The 21,533-nt window shown below is 43.4% G+C and overlaps 1 protein-coding gene across 1 annotated transcript in view; it reads right to left on the bottom strand.

Annotated features, from left to right (window-relative positions):
* The window catches only part of LOC138605197 (ephrin-A5b-like), an 83,513-nt gene that overhangs the window by 14,273 nt on the left and 47,707 nt on the right, over positions 1-21,533 (bottom strand). The window contains exon 2 of the mRNA XM_069677315.1: positions 591-883. Within this exon, the coding sequence (XP_069533416.1) occupies positions 591-883 (293 nt within the window). The remainder of the gene's footprint in view (positions 1-590; positions 884-21,533) is intronic.

Below are 21,533 nucleotides of genomic sequence, written 5' to 3'. Positions count from 1 at the left end.
TACTTTGATTGTGCTCTCCTTTTCCAGATTCTTTTCTACTACAGGTTCCTGTTTACTATGAAGTTCCTTTGACCACTAGCTTAATACCAAATATCTACCATGAAGCAAGTGTATCTCGTTTAGTCCTTCTCTTCTGCCCCTGCAGGGCTCCGACTTTGCTTATGAAAACACGACTTCCCAGCTGTTTGTTTTCCAGCGACTTCTCACGAGCAGGAGAAAGCTGAGCTCAGCCAGGCAGCAACAAAAGACACAGCAGACGAGACCTCAGCAGAGATGTTTTGCTCCCTCTGGCTCGTATTTAGGCTTGGCCCTCATTCCAAGGACTTGAAAGACAAAACCTGAACTTTACTGCTGTCTGTTTGATAGACTGAAAGATGAAATCTTCTGATTTAACTCGCAGTTAAAACATTCTTTCTGTACTGCTGCTGATAACACGAGTTTCAGGACAGATACCAAAACAACAGTTCCTGGGTAACTCACTTCTACTTCTACTACTTTAAAATTCAAATCTGACCAAATATTCTCAACAACATTTTGAACAGTATCAAAAGTATAATCATTTCTTGTAATACAGGTAAGCTCATACTCACAGATATAGTAATACTCTCTGCCTGGGCGGAACTCGAATCCCAAGGAGAAGGGAGTGAAGAGCTGGAACTTCTCGGAGAACTTGAGCGGTCCGTTCGGCGCCAGAGGCCTGTTGCACTCCCAGCGTTTGAAGCCCTTGGCGGTGTGGTCGCAGGAACTGTAGCCGTCGTAGTTCACCATGTAGAGGACGTAGCGCTCGGCTCGATCATCGGACACCGGGCCAGCGTAGTGCGGGCAGTAGACGTCAAGATAGTCATTGATGCAGACGTCGATGTGGTAATCACCACGATAAAATCTAGAGAGAGAAGAAGACAAGAGAGAGGAATGTGAATATGTGCAGAGTGGTTCGTGTATATGCGACCACACAACGTCAGGAGGGGCTGTGAGCTGAGCTGCTGCTAGCTTTGCTGTGGTGGTCAGCTTGTTTGTATGTTAGGATTTCTTCAGTGTTGACGAAAAATGGGGACCTGTGACTTTAAACCAGTAAAAACACTGAATAAAGCAACTACACGTTTAAGAACGGTGTCTCTATAGCTCTCTGGCAGGGCTTCAGGGGCTTAGCTCACAAACATTAGCTCATTTAGATTATTTGCCGAAAATTAAACATAAGAAAGAAGTCAGTCAGAAAAGTTATTTAGGTCGGGCAAACAACTAGAGCTTATAAAAAAACTACAGGTAAAAATGAGACTTCTGTACGTTCTTATAGTTGTTTTGTTTGTTCTAAGCTTAATCCAAAAGGCAACTGGACTTCGGTGAAGTTCTCGAAGACGTTTCACCTGTCATCCGAAAGGCTTCTTCAGTTCTAAACTGACAGGTGGTCGGAGCTAGAAATATAAACCTCTGTAGGTCATTAGTATGATAACAGATGTGTCATCAAGGGCGAGCTGTTAACCTGAGCTGTGGCCTAGTATCACGGAGAGTCGTTAGCACCTTTCAATCTCACACCAGTCGAAGGGTATCCATCTCAAAATGCGAACCAACATGCATGATCTCTCTGCAGGACCCTGCTTTGTGTTTTCTACACATTTAACATCCAGATCCCCTGAAGCATTGCTTTGCTCAAGGGTACATTGGTAGCAGCTGTTTAAAAGGGAAGATAGTCAGTCATTGATTTGTTTGGGGACTCAACTAATCAAGCGTTCGTGATGGTGCATTCTACAAAGAGTTATAAGTACTTCAACACCTGATGACAACAGAAGATAGTTTGGGAGTCTCAGAGAGGCCAGAAGAAAACTAAGACTGGACTGTGAAAGAAACAATACTCATCACTGCGCCTCCTCTGGTTTTGTTTACAGGATCTCATCACGTCAGTTTCAATCATTCCGAGCCTCTTGTGAGACTCAACAGAATCCTCCTGAAACGCTCCGGCCCCGGCAGAAACCTCTTACGACACACGCTAGTCAGTCCTAAGCCATATATCAATGTTAGTGCTCAGCAGCGATGACTTATGCTGGTGCTGAAATTAAAGTCCCTCAGCGTTACAGGGCTAATCCCCTGGTTAGCATGTGCCTTTAGCAGCTTCAAGAGGATCCCTGTGTAGAGTGAGATTTTCATTAGTTTAATATGACAGCTTGATGTAGGAGCCCCTTGTGGAATCTCGGACTCTGGGAAAATGAGGCCTGTTCTCAAGCCTCACCTTGAAACAGCCCCCAGATTTTTCGCCTTGTGTTTACAGTAAACTGAGCGGACAGAAGAAAGAGGGGGGTAAAAAAGTGCAGCAGCGAGATATGTCAGGTATTCATTCCTGAGGAGGGTGATTGGAAACACATATTCCCATAGGCGCCCTATAAGGTTGCAATTCTGAGGCTTTTAGCAGAGACAGATTAGGCCTGGACAGCCGGCTGCTTGTGTCTCTGTAGCTGCTAATGGCCTGCGGTTCAGTATCACTGACATACTGCGGATGTCTTCAATACTCCACCTCTGTTCATTGACACAGTGAGGGCTGTCAGGGGAGACAGGACAGGGACTGTGTCGGAGCATGCAGCAGGAGCCGATACGATATGGGTGAAGTCACCAGAGCACCGCAGGGGGATTCTACCCTGACGTTTCTTTCTCCGGATCAGATTTTACGCCTGCTCCTGCTTTTTCTGAGGGAATGGGAGCAGCAGTCAGCTGATCTGAGGCCAGGTGAGACAGGAAGGGAGGGGTTGTGTAGCAGCTGTTGCCGTTTCGTGTCGGGGCTTCGAGAGGCATGTTTAGCATAAAGAGAGGTGTGTGCTCGCCGCGGCCTGCTGGGGGTATCAGGTTGTCGTTACACAGATTGTAAATGTGCTGCAGGATTAGAAGCAGTCCTACTGGGTTTGCAGCACCACAAATGAGCCGATGTGTGTGTGTGATAGCGTTGTGGCTGCTCGACTAAAGATTTTCCTAGCTGACTAGCAGTGATTTTTGGGGGCATCAGAAAACAGTTTGAATGGCAGGACTGCACAAGGCGAGCCGTCTGATTCTGAATGTGTCAGAACAACCAGGAAGGAGAAAACTATTTAAACATGCAACAGCCTCCCTCCTCAACTTGGCCCTCTAAATCGTTGTTGGGACACTTCTGGTTTCTTTATGCTTACTCAGTTAGCTTTAGCCTTGTTCGTAGCTGCTAACTAGCTAACTAGCAGAGAGTGGTTGTCAGACGTTGTGGTAACATTATATTAAACAGGCTCTTTTGTCATTTTGAACACGACACACTGCCCTTTTCATAACTGCTATACTTGAATCGGAGTTTAACTGGGAACTTTCTGCTGACACATTTTCTTTCAGACAAACAGCAGAGATTGACTTCCCACAAACAGACCTGCCAAAGTGCGACACATTACCCACAAGGCCACCTTCCTTAAGGCGAAGGCTCAGCCTGAAACACGGATGTGTAACAGACGCTCAGACAAAAGAAAACTCGGTCGACTCTTTTCATCGACCAGTGTTTGGTTAACTATTAGGAGTCAGCCCGAGATAGTAGATTGTGTGGTTGTCTTGTGGCATCAGCAGCCATACTTTCTTTCCTTACTTCTTTTTCTCTCTTTAATTATGGTCTGGTCAAATGTGAAACCAAAGCAGTTGTTTTCTCTAACAGTTTTTCCTTTTTTCCCCTTCGGCTCCAGGCAGGCACAGCATGGCCTCCTCCATCCTCGGCTGCAGAGCCGCTCGCTGATATTATGACTACCAGGGGTCAACCGGCTCCACAGTATCATGTCGTCAGCCCAGAAGCACTGAGGGACAGTCGGCTTTGTCCTCCCGTGTCTTTACAAAGCTGTTAATGTTAGCTTCAACCTTGCCAGTGTCAGCGGCTGTCAATCAAAGCTGACCCAGGAGGAACGGCTAAGATTAGTCAGGATTTAGAAGAATTTCTAACTGATGGCTTTGTGTGAGAGACCCAGTTCAGACACGGATCCTTTTATTCAGAGACATCCTGACTGTGTGTGGAGCAGGGACAGTGTTTTCAAGATCTGCCTCATTATAATGAATTACTTCTAGTATCAACAAAATTAGTTTCCTCTTCTCTTTCCATTTTACAGTAAGACAGCGGCCATCTTTTCTCATGGCAGGCATGTTTGCTCTCTCAACTTGTTACATTTGGTTTCATTATTTGATTGTTCTAGCCAAGAAAAGTACTTTCCTCCAAAGAAATAGTTCCGATTACAAATGGCAGTGAGTTCTGGAGATTATCAAAACAAATTTTGTGAACTGAAACTTGTTGCTTTACAATTTGAATTTATTGTTCAGTCCTCAGGGCGGGCGGAAGGAAATCTCTCAAAGATTGATATCTCAAAACCTGTGCAAATAAAATTAAAAGTGTTTTCACGGCTGGATACCACTGACTCAAGTGTGACAATAGAAATGAGAAGAATGTAAATGAGAAAGAAGCAAATATTAAAATCAGATCAGGCAACAAGACAAGAGGAGAATAAAGAACCAAGAAGGAAATATGGTTGAAAACAAGCAGCCAGTGAGCCAGAGAAAACTTGGATCAGATTCTGAAGATGGGCTCTTTGTTTTTGCATTCATATAATTCAAATAATTAAGAACAATAATAGAAGATAATTTAATATTTGTTTGGTTTCAGCAGTACTGTTGGGTGGGAGAAATAAATGCACCGGATGCATCAACATCATGTTTTTGTTATTTGTTTTGCAATGCAGTTGTGATTAAGCCAATATCTTAGACAGTTTTCTTTTAATACACATCAGAAGCAGAAACAATGTGCATCCGGTCTGCAGACATAGTTTATAGCTCTGTTTCTCCCTGCTGCAATGAAGGCATATTGTTTTTCTACCCGTTCATGATCCGATCACCACACGTGGATCCAGACGACAGCTCTCATCAAGATCAAATGTTGCAAAACATATGCGGCGAAGACACAATGTAAAAAAGTTAAATGTAAAATATGGACTGTTAAAACTAAAGAGGATAAAATGCTCAGTGAGAGCAGCAACGGCAGCCAAAAGACGATCCAGATGTTTGCCAGATGGACGCTGTGAGGAGGTCTTTGAGTGGCAGGAATGAAATATTGATAAGACACGGAACCATTAACACTTAAACTCTCTCAAGATGTGGTCGAAAAAAGATGACATTTCAACTCTCAGTGTCTTCTGATTTCTTTCTTTCTGACCACAGACTTTCTCCTTTTAATCTCTACTCCCACAGCCCTGAGAATCCCCCGCTGAAGTGTGAGAAACCTTCAGTCATTTATGGAGCTATAAACCTTCAGCACAAATCTTTGGCACCGGCGTTTATTCACATTCATTACAAACAAGATTTATTCATCTGTTTTTCTAAATGGCTTTGTCGTTAGAGGCTATTTAATGAGTCATTAAGTCTTTTGCAGGGCTGATCGAGGCAATTTCAACAGTTGTGTTTTCTCCCTGGCGTTGTTCGGAGCAGCAGGACGCGGTCGAGGCTGATCGAGGGGTCGTGGGTTTGAGAGCAGGGGGCAGACTGAACGATCAGACTTTGGCAAAAGAAACAACGCACGGTTCAGCAGTTCAGTGTCGGTTATACATGTGTCATAATGAGCCATTAACAAAATAAAAGCACCTCAATCCTAAATCCATTCGTCTCGGGGATTGATGATCCCTGATTGGCTGAATTACTCACGGCCAGTTGGAGGGGCTTATCAATGAATCAGTAACCGGAGCTCTTAACAAAGCACACATCTCTGGATAATCCCTCTTTTCACTGAGCCCCCCTGCATGTTTGCTTTCTTTATCCCCTTCTGTTGTGTTATTGTCACTCTGTGGCCTGGCACAGGTAGGCCAGAGCCCAAGCAGAGAGAAGCAGGAAAAAAAGAGCTAATGGGATGGAAAGGAGAGAGGATTGAGCGGAAGGAAAGGGAAGAGGAGAGGAAGAGAAGAATGTATTGGAAGTAGAGGACAGTCAGAGGAAGAAAGGATGCACGGCTGGTAGAGTTCAAAAATACGCTATAAGCTTCAATGTGCCCCGTAAACAAGAACATTCCACTAAAATTCCACTGAACTGCTGATAAACTCTTCTTTTCCTTTAATCGCGCTATATTTATCACCAGATTACAGGCTTTTTCCAGGAATTCGGGAAGGGAAAGGAATTACTTGGAAAGTACAGTGGTGTATAATCTTTTAAAGTGTTACAGTGTCATTTCCTAGAAGCTGTTTCAAAGGACATCCTGCATTTCATAGAATATTAAATTCTGGAGTAGAAATAAAACACGGTTTCATTTTTTTAATATTTTGTTAGAAGGAAAGAAAAAACCTACAGAAAGATACATAACCCTGTTATATTCATTTATTACACAGCTGTGTTAAATACTGGATTCTGATTGGTTAATTACGGCATTCCGAGGTCTGTTATTTCTCTATAAAAGACTGTTGCTATGAAGAACATACTTTTGCTAGGGATGCGGCTCTAATCACACAATCTGGAGGACTAGCTGTAATCATATCAATCCGCTGAAAGAAGTTTGTCCATTTTTCTGCCTGATTAAGCTTTAGAGATTTTATCCAATTTTCTATTGCCATTAAAGCGTCAAACTGAAATATTTTGACTCTTTAATAATACTGGAAACATTTACAGAAATGTTGATATGTTTTTAACTGTAGAATGTAAATCCTCGAGTTTTGCCAAAACCCCAAAATTTAATTGTAGCTCCGGCCCTGAATGGAAGCTGGAATTAAAGACAGCGGAGTACAACTTTAAAAAGTTAGCTGATAAGTTAAATTGCTGGGGTCCTTTCAGAAATTCAGAGAGAAAACAGAAAGAGCAGAAGTAAAGAGGAGGGAGAAAAGAGCAAAGAGAAGCGAATAAAAGTTATGAGAGTGTAGGAGAGCAGGGTATGAAAAGTAAGAGAGAGGCGGCACAAAACAGGAACCAAAAAAAGAGGAGAAGAGGAGCAAAAAAACATGGAAGGAGAAGAATGTAGAGGGAGTAAGAACGTATAGAGGAGGAGGAGGAGGAGGAAGAGAGGAGGATAAAGCCCTCCCGTTGTTTTCCTCATGAACACGGTTGGGTCAGACGAGGGGCAGATTCCCAGGGCTATTCCACAAAGAACGTAAAGAGGAGATGCTTTCAGGCCGCAGAAACACATGAAACTCTTATCTTAGCGCGCGCGCACACACACACACACACACACACACACACACACACACACACACACACACACGGACACCACACACACACACACACACACACACACACACAAACCACAGACTGGCTGCTTCTATATCAAGTCCCTCAATTTACTCCTCCACAAACCGATGTGTACTGACTGTCTTTATAAGCAGCACGCCATCAAAACCTGTAGTTCCAGCCTACAGCCTCTAGGGGGAACTCTTTATGGGGCTAAAATGAACCTAATCAGGCCCGTGTCATGTGACGTGATGTCACCAGATGGGGTCTGTCCATCCTGCTGCCCTCGGGGTTGGGAGGTCTCGATCCCCCTCCCTCCACCTGTCCAATCATTCATGGCTTTTTCGCCGCTGGGAAGTTAAAGCCATTATTACAAAGTTGGCTAATTATATACACACATCTGTCCGTGGACTCCCAAACACACACACACACACACACACACACACACACACACACACACACACACACACACACATTGTATTTAAACCCATAATGTGTTTGCCAGGGGGCTGAGTCCGACTGGGCGTTGACAGCACAGAGATGGGAAAAATGGAGCCTGTAAAGTAAAGACAGTTCTGTGTTGCTGTGTTTTTTTCGTGCTGGGAACAAAACCAGAGGAGGTGAATAATTGGCCTCAGATTGAAAACACATTGCTGCTTGTGGGAAGGCACCTCGGATAGTTAAAAAATAAAACAGAGGCTGGAAGAAAGAGTGAGAGGAAGCAGAGGCAGGAGGAATGAGAGCGGACGGTCTGTTTATGGATCCTGGTGGTGGTCCCGACTGTGCCAATCGCTAACTCGTTCTTGAATGCAGCTGCAGCCCCGCTGTGTGCCAGGCTAACAGAGTCCACGCAGACAGAGGAGGTGTTATGTAAAGCTTCATGTATATTCTAATCTCTGTCTGCTTGCAAATGAGGCCCTGTTGTCTTTGTACCTCGTGTGCCAGTGCACAGCGTGAAGAATTTATGCTAAGACCAAAACAATGCTTTTTTCTAGTTTCTTACTTAAGAATAAAAACAACTTTTTTATTTAAAAAGAAAAAGCTAAAGTTGTATAAACAATCAGGTAGGTACGGCTCTTTTTGGGGGGTCTATAATTTCCTCACAGTCTGAATAGGTTTCCTGGAAAGAGCTAATTTAATTTGAAGGAAAGAAGGCATAAAAAGAGGTCCTTAAGTGATTCAGTATTGCATATAAAGTGGGAGACTCACAGGACAGAGAATAAAAAAAGAAATGTTCAAAGTCGAAGCACCAGAGGCGGAGATATCCTGACTTTTATTCCCCAGCACAGGTCAAGCTCCAGAAACACTGGATCCTACATTTCCCATGATGCAACCAATGTCTTTCATTAGATCATCTTCGCCCGGTAAAAGCCCACGTCTTTGAACCTTAACGCTTTCTTTTCTAGAAAGCCTGCAAGACCCGTCCAATAATACCCTGATGACATCACTGTGACGTCATCAGGTTTCGGAAAGTTCTTCAAGAACCGAAGACGACAACATACAAAGTTTTACCATGATGAGTAAAGTGATGTATAAAGGCCCCCTTTAACTCAAAGTGTTCATTTAATACGTACTTCATTTTTATTGTATCTTTTGATGTTTTGCAAAGTTCAGACCAACAACAGTTTCAAAGTGGAAGGAAAGATTTACACTGATGTACAATATTCTCATGTTCAGCTGACCTGTGTTTATATTTCCACAACAACATGGCAGCCAATCAGACGATTTGAGCAGCCTGTTCCTTTAAGAGGAATATTTCTGACGGATTCTCTTCCTGTCTGTCTTACATGGAAGAGGCAAGTTAATTACTGACAATGCTATTCTGGTGTCAAAGAGGTCAAAGCAGCAACAGCAGCATGGGGTTAGTGTCAGTCAACACACACACACACGCACACACACACACACACACACACACACAGCAGGGCTCTGTCATTCAGTCAGTGTTAAACCCCAAGGGGCCGACAGACTCAGTCATAAACCCCCAAAGTGTCAAACATGGTTGTTCAGGTTGCCATGACGACAGTTTACAACAACAAAATGTTCCGTGACCACAGAATCAGCACTTTCGACAAACACGCAGCGCTCATGCCCACGGGTATATACATGCAGGGGTCTCACACACACACACACACACACACACGCACACGTACCTCCTCTAGCAGCTCTAATGCCACATAACTGCAGGAGGCCCAGAGCGGGTCCTGTTAAAATAACCGTGCTAAAGTATGTCCCATCAGCTGCACCTGCAGGGAACAAAGTGCAGGATCCTCCAGATTGATGTTTATAGATTAAGTGTTGTTACACAGAAATGAAGGAGTTTTTAATTAAACTTAAAGCCACTGGAAACCCAAATCCACTGTAGCTTCCTAACTATGACATTTAGGTCTTGTGTAAATCATAGTAAAATCTAAAAGTATCAAACATTTGTTTTGTTCAAATCCAAATTTTGGAATATGATAATTTCAGGTTCTGTAAACTTTCCTGGTATTGGGTTTAAATTGTGCTAAATTACGCTCAGATAATTATGAAATCTAAACAAATTAAAAGTTCCACAGCAGCTATTCCACTTTTTGCCCGCTGCGTAAAGTCGTCTACAAGTGACTGATTTACGGCCGCAGGTGTAAAGTCGACTGTGTTTTACCTACAGGTGTTAAGTAGGGATGCACGATATTATCAGCACATTATCGGTATCTGCAGATTATAGCTTCAAAATGACATATCGGCATTTGCAGATAAGTTTTAATTATACCAACGGTCAAACAACAGTTTATCTCTGCCTAAATGCTCGATGATTCCCTAAAAAAGCTTGACGTAGTGCGACGACATGAACTTGTGCGTGCGTGTGCACGTGCACTGCCTGCACCACGCCACATCCATCAAGTGTGAAGAAGGGTGCAAGATGTCTGCGGTATGACAGTTTTCCCAAAGTTTCCAAAACAGACAGCAAGCTTGATGTTCTTTACAAGCTGGAAAACGTGCCTAATATATTGGTATCAAAATCGGCAAAAAGGGTTGGAAAATATCGGTATATTGGATATCGGCAATATCGTGCATCCCTAGTGTTAAGCATTGCCAAAGCAAGTTCGGTCTCTAATAATAAGGCACTAGCTAATGCTCCAGAGCTAGCTAACTAGCTTTACATTAATAGCTTTGGACCATATAGGGCCATCTTGGCTAATGTTGATGGTTTTTGCTAACTGATAATTAAGATATGGAAAGCAAAGCATCAATGTTTAGGGCTGCACTAACCTGATTGTCACATGCACCATTGTTGTGTGCAGAGCTTAAAGATGTCAATCAAAACGTGATTGGCCACGTCCACACAGTCTGGAGACATCGTCTTAACAGTAAAAATCATTTTCTAATAGTTCTGAACATTTTCCAAGGATGCTTAACGAGTTTACTTTGATACCATAAATGCATTTCACTATTTCGAGCTTCGTTTCCAGAGGCTGTAACGTTGACACTCCCGCAGAGCACACGGCCAGAGAGAGCAGCTAAACGTATCCCAGGATGCCTCCCACCAGACGAGCAGCTCAGCGTGCCCGGCTGATATCGATCTGACACCTTAGACTCTGAGCTGAGGTCAGGGGTTAGTGACAGCCCATTATTCAGCCCCAGAGCCGGTGTTTGGTCGGTGTCTGAGTCCAGGTGACAGAGTGACCCCGCTGCCGTCTATCTTAGGAGCTGCTGAGGGACGGGAGGTGAAGTTTAAAACGCCTCTTTAAAAAACTCAATTCCCCATGAAATGTTTGAAGCTTCATTCACTTCTTGTAAACTGGAGTCCTTCTCTCTCTCTGCCTCCCTGCTCAGTGGGCTTCTCCTCGTCCTACATTGTACAGTCAGTACATTGCTGCTTAGACTTGATTGTTTCTTATTACCAAACACAAACACTGGATCAACCTCTAATAATTTACACACAGGCACAGATGTGGGCTGTCACACATCATTTTGGATGCACTGATCGTCTGTCACTCTGTCCTTGGCTCTTTAAGGTAGAAAAAGACAAAACAAAAGTAAAAAATGTAAGAAAAAAACTACAAGCAGGACTGAGTTAACACACAGTGGCAAGACTAAAGCACGTCCAAACACACACACACACACCCAGAACCTAAGCAGCAGTGACTTCTCCCCACCTGAAGCTGCTTCTCCAACACAGCCCTCATCCTCTCTGCAGGGCCGAGACGGCGACCTCTGACTTCCCTCCCCAGGGTCGATCCGAGCCCCCGCGCAGCCCTATCACTTTACTGCACCCCAGGGAGCCGCAGCCCCGCCCGCCCCCCCGACCCACTCTGAACCCACAACCAGAGGATGGGGGAGGTGGAGCGGCGGTGAGGAGAGGAACCCACAACGTCTGGACTCAATCACCCACCCATGACAAGCCTGCAAAGCTATCGCACACACACACACAACCAACACCAGCACTTATCCACCAGTGAGGTCTCACACACATCAAAGTGCGGTGGAGCTGACGTGGTGGAGTAATAGGCGTTCAGTGGGGAGATGGTGAAACGCTAAAAACTTGGAAAAAAATTAGTTGTGTTCTGAGAAGAGAGGGGGAGAGAAAGGGTGAGAGAGGATTACGCTCAAGGTTTGAAACAGAGGAGGGGGGAGTAGAAGTGGCAGAGAGACGGATTGACTAGTGAGAGAGATGAAGAAGAAGAAGCCAAAATGATGTGAGAATATTTGAGGGGTGTGGAGGAAGGGGAGTGGGAACGAGCATATTCTTGATTTAAAACTCCCATAGGTCCTGTGTACGAGCCAGGAGGTCTGTGTATGCATGTGTGTGTGTGCTTGTTTGTGCGTCTGAGACAGCGGTTATTTGCATGGCCCAATATCACATACTCAGTCCCAACAGGCCTGTAACGTTAACGGCTCCCAACCCAGTACGATCTGTTGAAGAAGACTCTTAAACTGCACACATGAAAGAGAGAAAAGCTCCAGATGTGAAGAACACTTTTCTTTGTATTTAACTGGAAAAATGCGACTCGTAACTTTCACTCAGAGGTCTGTCCTACCAGCACAGTGGGGGGGTTGACAACTAGGAGTGTCTCAACGGATGCCAGACGAGGGTCATGTAATCAAAGCAGGCAGCTGGAGGCATCTCATCATACATAAAAGGTAATATGTGGAGACTAATCTTAAATTGCAACATTCAGTGAAACACTAACTACGCCACACAGGAAAAGGAAAATGAAAGAAAGGCTGGTTAAACAACATGTCACGTTTCTGTTTTTTACCTCTATAATTTCTCCTTAATTACAGAGGTAACTGTGAGTCACACGTCATGGTGGTCCCTCAAGTTTCTCCTGCTAAAAAACACTTGTCGTGTAGAGTGTAGTTTGGGGCCTTGTCTTGTAAGTGACGAGAAATCAGAGAAAACCAGATGGCTTTTTCTCCCCCCCTTTCACAAGGCTCATCTTTAGCACAACCTGCAAGAAGTTCATTGTGTGTTGTGTTGGGTAGATACAGGTTAGACCAGTGGTCCTCAACTGGTCTCGCATGAAGACGCACCACCACCTCCTTAATGATGGATCTGACCCACATTTTTTAACCTGTCAAATTTATATTATTAAAATCTGTGCAGGTTGGACCTGAGATGGAACGGAACATCACAGTATGTCAACATCACAAAACACAACATCAAGTTTCAAGAATGTAAGTGTAGCTGGGATTAGCCAATCACAGACCACACTACTACTGCACGCACGTCAAAGGATAACCATGTCCTTCAAAATAAAAGTGCAACAAGACTTTTGGCCACAACTCGCACACGTCCGCGACCCACAGAAAACAGCTCCACGACCTGCTTTTGGGTCCCGACCCACCAGTTGAGATCCAGGGGGTTAGGGGATGATGGGTCCATCAGTGACCATGTGTTCTTCTCTGATTTGTTAAACCCCTATACCTTTTCCAGAAGGTAAATGAGGTCATTCCAAATGCCTAATTTTAGGTGTGTTACCGTGGACGGGATACAATTGTTTATATTTTTATGGGCCTTTTCTAATTATGAAAATGTAGCAGTGTATCTATACTAAAAAGCATCTGACACACGACTTTTATTCGTCTGGAAACAATGACAATCTGGGGAAGAAATGGATGCAACTAAGAAGTGTTAAAAAAGTAAAACGTGAGTGAACTAAAGTTGAGTAAAAGTTCACATCTGTCCCTTTAATTTTAACAACCGAGCAAACTGAGTTGAGTTCAGTGAACTTGAGGAAAAGAGTTTAATAAACTGTAGATAACTGTTCCATCAGATTCACAAACGATACATTTACTGTTGCCCTGCATCCTCAGTTTGACGATTAATTCTTTAATTTAAAACATCGAACATGAAGCTGACGCTGCTGCTGATGGAGCCGCTTTACGACAGAGCTGGTGACATTACACGAGGCCGTACCCCGCACTGTAACTTTGTTTCATTACAGTTTTTATGGGGGACGGGACCAGAGTGGATATTAACCTTCAATGTGTTTCACATTATTTTTACAGCCATCATAGGAAATAACCAAGACTTTGCTTATTGTGTATTAAAGACTTAGCTTGTTTCCATAATGTCTCTTTTCTTCAGGCTACAAAAAAAGAGTTTTAACTCTCAAAGAAAACATGCTCAGACGTCTGTTAGGAAGCTGCTCATTGAGCTGAGTTCACTGGACTCTGAGCTGTGCATTCAGCTGACCGTTCCAGGTCAAAAGTCAGGTAAACTCAAAGGAAAGAAAGGTTGAATAATTAGCCTGAAATTAGCTAAACTTGCTTACTTATTTTCATGATGTAGGATAATAATCAGTGTGACATTTAAGTAAAACAAAAACTAATGTCTAAAGATTCCACTGTAAAGGGCTGCAGGGGGAGAACCACTTAGGAGGCACAGCTCCGTCGCCCTTACATCCCACGGCAGGCCCAGAAAAAACAGCACATGTAACATCATGTAAGGGCTAAACTTAGAAGCGCCCTCCGAGTGCCCCGCATGCCAGCGTCGAGCCATACCACCTGGTTCTCTCAATCTGCCCCCGCAGGGCCCCATCACACCCCTCTGCCCCCTCCCCTTGACACAGAGTGTCTGTCAAAGTCTCGTCCATCAGCCCGCAAACCGGAGACTAACTCTGCACATACCGCCTTAAGAGAGGTCCGGCTCAGATTCACTACACATCGCCTTTAGAGGTCCAGGGCTCAGATTCACGCGCTCCACCTTAAGAGGCTGTATTTCATATTCACACCCACTGTAGCATTCCAGTGTCAGCGCCAGTGGAGGCCATGTTGCTCATTCACATATTCAGTACAGTGCGAGGCGTTCGCTCGCTGGCGCGTCTCTTTGGACTTCCCGTGGGCAATTTCAATGCATATAAAACGGTTTCCCGCTGATAGAGAACATAAATACACCTGAGAGGTCATCCAAATTTACAAGCACATGGGAATATATACAGTACCTGCAGACACACCCATCTCAACACACACACACAAACAAACACACAAACAGAGAAGCAGCAGGAGGTAAAAGTTTAGGAGCGACGACTCACATGGAGCAAACACACTCTCAGGGCCTTCAGCCAGAAAAGTTAATACATTTTTATTGCAGGTGAATCCAGTTTTGAATCTACTTATTAAATCTGAAGTCTCATGAATCTCTCATCTAATGTCAAATGATTTAATTTTTGTAATATTTTAAGTGTCTAAATATCTAAAAACTTAAGACATTTAACAGGCTAAAACTTTTACATTTATGTTGCAAAATTTGCCCCTTGTTGACAAAAAAGAGGACATTCAATTTCACCAAATTCACAAAAAGGTTTTTTGTATGTCATTTGTATTAATAGAGATTAGGGATGCACCATTTTATCGGCACGTTATGGGCATGGCTTGAAAATGGCCTATCGGCATCGGCTGATTTTTCTGCTGATATTTTCCACCGATAAAATGCTTTACTTCTGCCTAAATGCTCCATGATTCCATAAAAAAGCTTAACGTAATGCTACGGGATGAACTTGGCATGAGTGTGCGTATGCACTGCCTGCGCCACGCCTCTTCTGTCGAGCATGAAGAAGGATGCAAGATCAGTCGAGTCAAAGTTTATTTATAAAGCACATTTAAAACAACCATGGTTGACCAAAGTGCTATACAGTATATATAAAAATATATATGCAAACAATATCACATAAAAGAACCAACATACGTAAAATGAACAATAAAAACACAATAAAGAAGAGTAAAAATATGGTTGCATAATAAAATGTAAAACTCAACTGGAATTAAAAGCCAACACAAAGAGGCGGTACAGCAGTTTTTCAAAGTTTCCCAGATGGACAGCAGGTTGCTGTTTACAGTGGTTGCTCAGCATCGGTCATACGAGGAGGGGCCAAATGTCATTCATTCAACATGACACATTTAACCGCCCATCTGAAGAATCTGCCAATGGGCCACTACAATAAGAGTAGGCATGATATCAAATCCACTACAGGGGAGATGTTCTCTGCTAAAAACATGTGGCTAATATATCTGTATCGAAGCCGGCAATCGGCCAAAGGGTTGGTAAATATCGTCATATCTGCCAAAAATCCAATATCGTGCATCCCTACTATTTCTCTGAAAGAGTAGTTTCGATGGAAGCACTGAGAGACAAGAGATGAACAAAATGTTCCAAAAAGTTTGATCCAATTGGTTTTCTCTCCTCTGTCTATGAGATGTGAAAAGTTGAAAAGAAAAAAAATTATCCGGGTTGAAATAAAAAATATTTTTTGATCTTTTCTGGAGAAAAACTTTTGCCCACCTGTAATTAACACAGGAGGAAAAATCATGCCTTTGATAAGTTCCAATTTCTATTCACAGTGTGCTCTGTGGATAATCCGGAGGAACTTTGATATTTGATATTCCTGGATTTAAAGATTTTCAAATAAAATATCGTATTATTTTTTTATATTCAATAAAGAAATCCCATCCACCCCCACTGTACTGAGATAAAGACGAACTTTTCAGTGACAAGAATCTCAAAATCAAATCTGCACGGATAGATAGGGCTTGACTGACCCTTTAATAAATATGAGCATTATATAAATTTGGAACCGGGGCCAAACTAGATCCACCTCTCAGAACCCGACACTATGTGAGGCAGTTAGCCAGAGGAAGGTGGCAATGTGGCTTAGCGAGGGCGTCGCAAAAAACAAACCTCCTTGGATAAATAAAAGCTAAGAAAAAAAGCACACATACAAATCCATCCGCCCACATGTACGTGCACTTTGCAGACACAGCCCATATTATTCTGAGCCAAAGGCCACAGAGAGCAGCAGAAATCTGTTGTGGGACAGAGCAGGCCGCTCGGACAGGCTGGACGGGGCCAAGAGAAATATCACCAGCTGCTGTCCAACGGCTGATCAGCATTAAACCGGACTGAGCCCTCTCACATGCAGAAACACGCCTTCCAAATGTTTGAATAAAGTCACATCCGCATTATATACATATGTTTTATCAACACCTGACATGTATCCCGTCTCTGTCTGCCGCTTTCTGAACTTCACAACTGACCCCAGATCAGCTATCACAGCGTTCCTCGCCACGATGAGCGTCACCTCGGCTCAATATGGGCTAGTTGTGAAATCGCCAGATAGGAACCACATGTCAGCAGCTGCGTGTCAGTTTGAGGAAGGATTTACTGCCTGGATGTGATGATGGAGAGGGCCATAAAGGAGGGATAGAGCCGCTGTTGATAGATCATCTCAGCGCGGGCCGGTTTCCATCTCTCTGAGAACACAAGCAGGCGACTTCTTCGCCTCCACACCTCGCCGAGGGGAAGGAGACATGAGACAGATGTGTATCTCTTTACCGACAATCTCATAGTCGGAAACTTCCCTTTCTTTTCTGCACACCTTCAGACAGTGTGTGTTTTCACATGTTCACTTTTCACCTGGGTTAAATTAAGCATTTCTCTGCAACCGAGTCCTCCCCTCTGCCCGTCATTATTGCCGTGTTTTAGGGAGCAGACTGCAGTGATTAGCCCCAGCCGCTGAACCGTGGGCCACCTCATTTAACACACCACTTGATGTAATTGTTATTGGAGTGGAGATACTAGCCTGCTGTTCAGACTTCAACACGCCACAACACTTCCCTCCTCTCTGTCTCACCCTGACAGTTGCTGGCGACACTGTCACCGCCTGTCCTTGTTTGTGGGGTCGGAAGAAAAAAGAGAAATCAAGATTTGGCAAAGGCAGCGGAGCTCTAACAGGGTATGAAATGTGTGGAAGGGAGCCAAAAATAGAGTTAAAGAGGATTTTCTGAGCTTGAAACAATCCGTACAATTGATTTGTGAATTTCGGAATTTGTCAAAATATGTGGAGGTTAAAACTGGGCTACATTCTGTTAAAAAGCAAACAATCATTTTAAATGTCTAGGTTAACTGTGACTTTGACAGCACTTAAATGACTATATTTAACTTTGATGAAGGTCCAACGTGTTACTTAGGACTGTCAACAAAGTCACAGAAGGTTATAATCCTTAAAGCTATAGTTATACCCAAGATGCTATAAAATGTATTTAATTGCTGCTGGAGGAGTTCCAGTTGGTTGAGTCTCAATCTCCAATTTATTCAGTTAAAGAAACAATTGAGATATGATGTTTAAACTGTCATTTAGGGATGTCATCTTTCTACATAACCAGCAGACTATTATTTAAAAATAGGACGATAATCGCCAGAAATTGGTTCTAATGCGATTGATGCCATTGTGCAGGTTATTTTTGGTTGGCTTAAATAAAAAGCAATTTTAAAGTTGTAATCTCGAAGATCTCAGTTTCGTTCTCTTTGGCGGCACCTCTGGCGATAAACCATAATTGCGGGAGCACACTTCCCAGATATCCAGACAGTGTTGCATGTGTGATGTCCACGGTTGGCTTCGGTTGTAACTCTTGATTTTCCTGGCTGACGGTCGCTTCCCTTTTTAGACTGTTCTGCGTCGCTCAATCTGTTTACATAAATACATCAGGTAATATAAAATATAAAGTACTGGCAGGTAAGTCAGGCCAGCCTCGCAAAAAGAAGGATAACACACCGGTATGAATCACAGGTAATGTAGGAGGTTCTGAGGGGTTGTGCAATATGTCGATATGTCGCTGCTCTCAGAGGGTGTTTATGTACGAGTGGAAATTGTTCCATAGAATTGCCATGATTTTTTATTCTCTGTGTAACTGCAGGACAGAGTCCAGAGCAAGTTTTAAAGTAGATCTTAAATAATCGTATCTTATATTTAGATTTAAAAGAGGACAGACAGTTTCAGAAAAACATTAACGTAGACGTCATGGAGTGACACAATGAGTCTGTCCGCCCGTGGTTTGTTTGGCTGCAACGTAAATGCTTTTGTGCAAAACACCAAGCTTATAAGTGAGATTGTTTTATATGTGGTTCTTCTCTACTTTGCCAAATTGTGACACGCTATCAGAAAATTACCCACATTAATATTTATTTCATGGCACTTTCAAATCACCAGATCAAGTGCTTCAGGGAGTTCAAAGACAAAGAGACAAAGGGAGGTATGAGGGTTGAAAAAGAGAGAAGACTGAAGGGAGAACATTGAAAATGAAACATTTAAAAGAGGAAAGAGCTCAAACAGTTATAGAAAATATTCAGAGGGAGTCAGTGGAGACATGGTGGGGTGCAGGGTTGGATAAATATACTCCCCTTCACTGAATGACAGGCATCCTCATCTCTCATCTGCCCCCCGGGGAGGCCGAGAGAGCGGAGCAGGGCTGAACCTGCCATCTTAACCCTTCCTCTCTGCTCATTTTACACTACTACCCGCCTATTCATCTCTCCGCCAGCTCCTCTTCCACTCCCGCTCAGGGCTGCCACCCTCACCCTTCATCTGTAATCGCTTTAATACAACCCCTAACCTTCTGCCTCCCTCTCCCTGTCCTTCCACTGCCATTACTAACCTCCCTCTCTCCCCATAAATGGCATGTGACCGCCATTATCGCCTTGTGGAAAGAGCGGCGTCATCATGTGTGCCATCATTTTCATCCATAACCATTAGGAACGTTGTAAAAAGATACGACCACTCTCACTGCGTCTTCAAATAATGGAGCGTAGGCACACTGTTGGACTGTAGCTGCACGCCAACATCAGCAGACGCTGTCATTACTTTTTACGACTTTGAGTACTTTGGCCCTTAATGTACATCCTTCCTGTCCTTCAGTGTTTGAGCGTGAAGAGGGAGGGCAGATGAGCGGTGGCGGAGACCACTCAGTTATAAAAACAACCGCAGGTTCGATCTCGGCAACAATTAGCAGAGCTCCGATTTGGAGAGAAATCCAGGCCCAAGTTATTTGAGCAGGGCGGGGCAGTAACTCAATATACTGTGATCATGTTTCAGCAGAATCACATCATGGTGTAGTCCTGGTGTCGACTTGTCATGATGAATGATTCTCTTGTCGAATTAATGTAATTACAAGAGAAATACTGACTACTGCTGCGTATGCTGTGTTCTCACTGTGTTATTCATATGTGGAGGTTAACGTTAACGTGAAAGTTTACTGATGATAGAACAGAGATAATAAAATGAATGTTTTGATTTGTCATCATCTTTTGGCTCTTTTGGAGAAAAAGACAAGCTCGTACAGCCCTGGGCGCCGGTTTAAGTCAGTGGTTAAATCACGCACCCATTTTAGAGGCTGAGTCCTCGATGCGTTGGCCCCAGGTTAAACTCCCACCCTCTGCCCTTTGGCGCATTTCTTCTCCACTCTCTCATCCCCTGTGTCTGACACTATCCCCTGTCCTCTGTCTCGAAAAAGGCATAAAAAGCCATATGCACATATATGAGCGTACAGATCTACTTACAGCCCCCCGTAGGTGCAGCATTGGCTAAATGCGGATGACAGCATGCTAAGTCCAAAATGTTCTTTATGGTGTTTTATTAGTCTCAAAACTCGCACACACAAAAATCACACGCACGCAAGTGATACACGAGAGTGCAAAACTGATGTGCGAGCGCACAGGACAGTATTTCTGAGCGAAAAAAGTCACCGCGAGGGAGCATTTCTGCAGTCCATACACAAATGCAGTCCATTAGCACTGGGCTGTGGGCTCGTAGACGGTAGCTGATGCCTCCAGCATTTGATTGGACACTCTGAGTACTGGCTATGACCTTTGATTGGCTGTTTAGTTTGACTTATGACAGGCTGACAAAACAAAACAGAAGACCATTACTTGCATGGAATCATCATGTCAGAGCAAGTAAGTCTTATGACAATATCTTTCAGAGATGTCCTATTAATATTTTTTGAACCGTCAACTGTATGCTTTTAACGTACTGACTTTGTATACCGTAGGCTATGCACTTTATTCCTCTACACACACATCACAGTTCAAAAGTTTGCACATGAAAATTAAATGTTAGAAATGTTTTTGTTTTCCGAGGTGTAAAAGTATAAAGTTTATCATTTTCACCATCATATTTTAGTATATCAGCATGCTAGTAATCACTTATTAGCATAACAAAGGGTAGCTGAGATGGAGGGAATGTCTTTAGTTTCAGACCGATGAAAAATTCAACCTGATGATGACATTAACCTGAAATGTTACGGGAGCACGAAAGTTTGAGGCGAAGAGGAGAATGAATGTCTGTACCAGCTTCCATTAAAATCACAAAAGTTTACCTTGAGGTGGGACATAAGATCAGCAGAGTTCAACCTCTTGGGGCCATGAATGTCTCTACAAAGTCTGATGTTAATCCGTCCAACTACTAGATTCTGATTCTGCTTTTGGCATATAAATTGGAGCAAAGTGGCGACAGGTTAACAGCCCAAATCTGTCACTGCTTTTGCAAAGTGGGCGGATTTGAACCATTTGTTACCACAGAAAAACGCTGAGCCTAAAAGTTGGGAAATCATCTGGACATGTTTTTTTTTCAGTTTTAGCTGAAGTGGTACTTTGGGAGTTTGCAGAGGGCTGGAATGCATTTCAAAATTTGGCAACATTTTATTTAAACATCAGCCCAACGCCAAATCAGCAGAAGGTAAAAGCACTTTCCCAGGCTAATACAAAAAGGCAGCCAAACGCCACAGCCACTGATGGCGATATGACATGTGTGACAAGTTTTACCCGACTGGCTGATACGACCACTGAAATAAAAACGTCTCTGTGCGTGAAACACGCGGTTTAGGTAAAAGGGCCAGAGTTTAAAATCACTCTGAAGCAGTATCAGTCAGCACACACACAATGTTGAACACACAGTACACACACTGCTTTCACCACTCACTGCATTAACACACACACACACACACACACACACACCGAAACACTTCACAAGCTCAACACTTCTCAGATAGTGTTTACCCTCTGAACAACAGCCAATTACATGAACAGGGTTGAGAGCAGCTAAGCA

This window comes from Semicossyphus pulcher, unplaced genomic scaffold (genome assembly GCF_022749685.1).
Source record: "Semicossyphus pulcher isolate SPU_LCO1_2020_fin unplaced genomic scaffold, fSemPul1.0.p SCAF_28, whole genome shotgun sequence".
NCBI lineage: Eukaryota > Metazoa > Chordata > Actinopteri > Labriformes > Labridae > Semicossyphus > Semicossyphus pulcher.
This window is presented reverse-complemented; position numbering and strand designations above follow the sequence as displayed.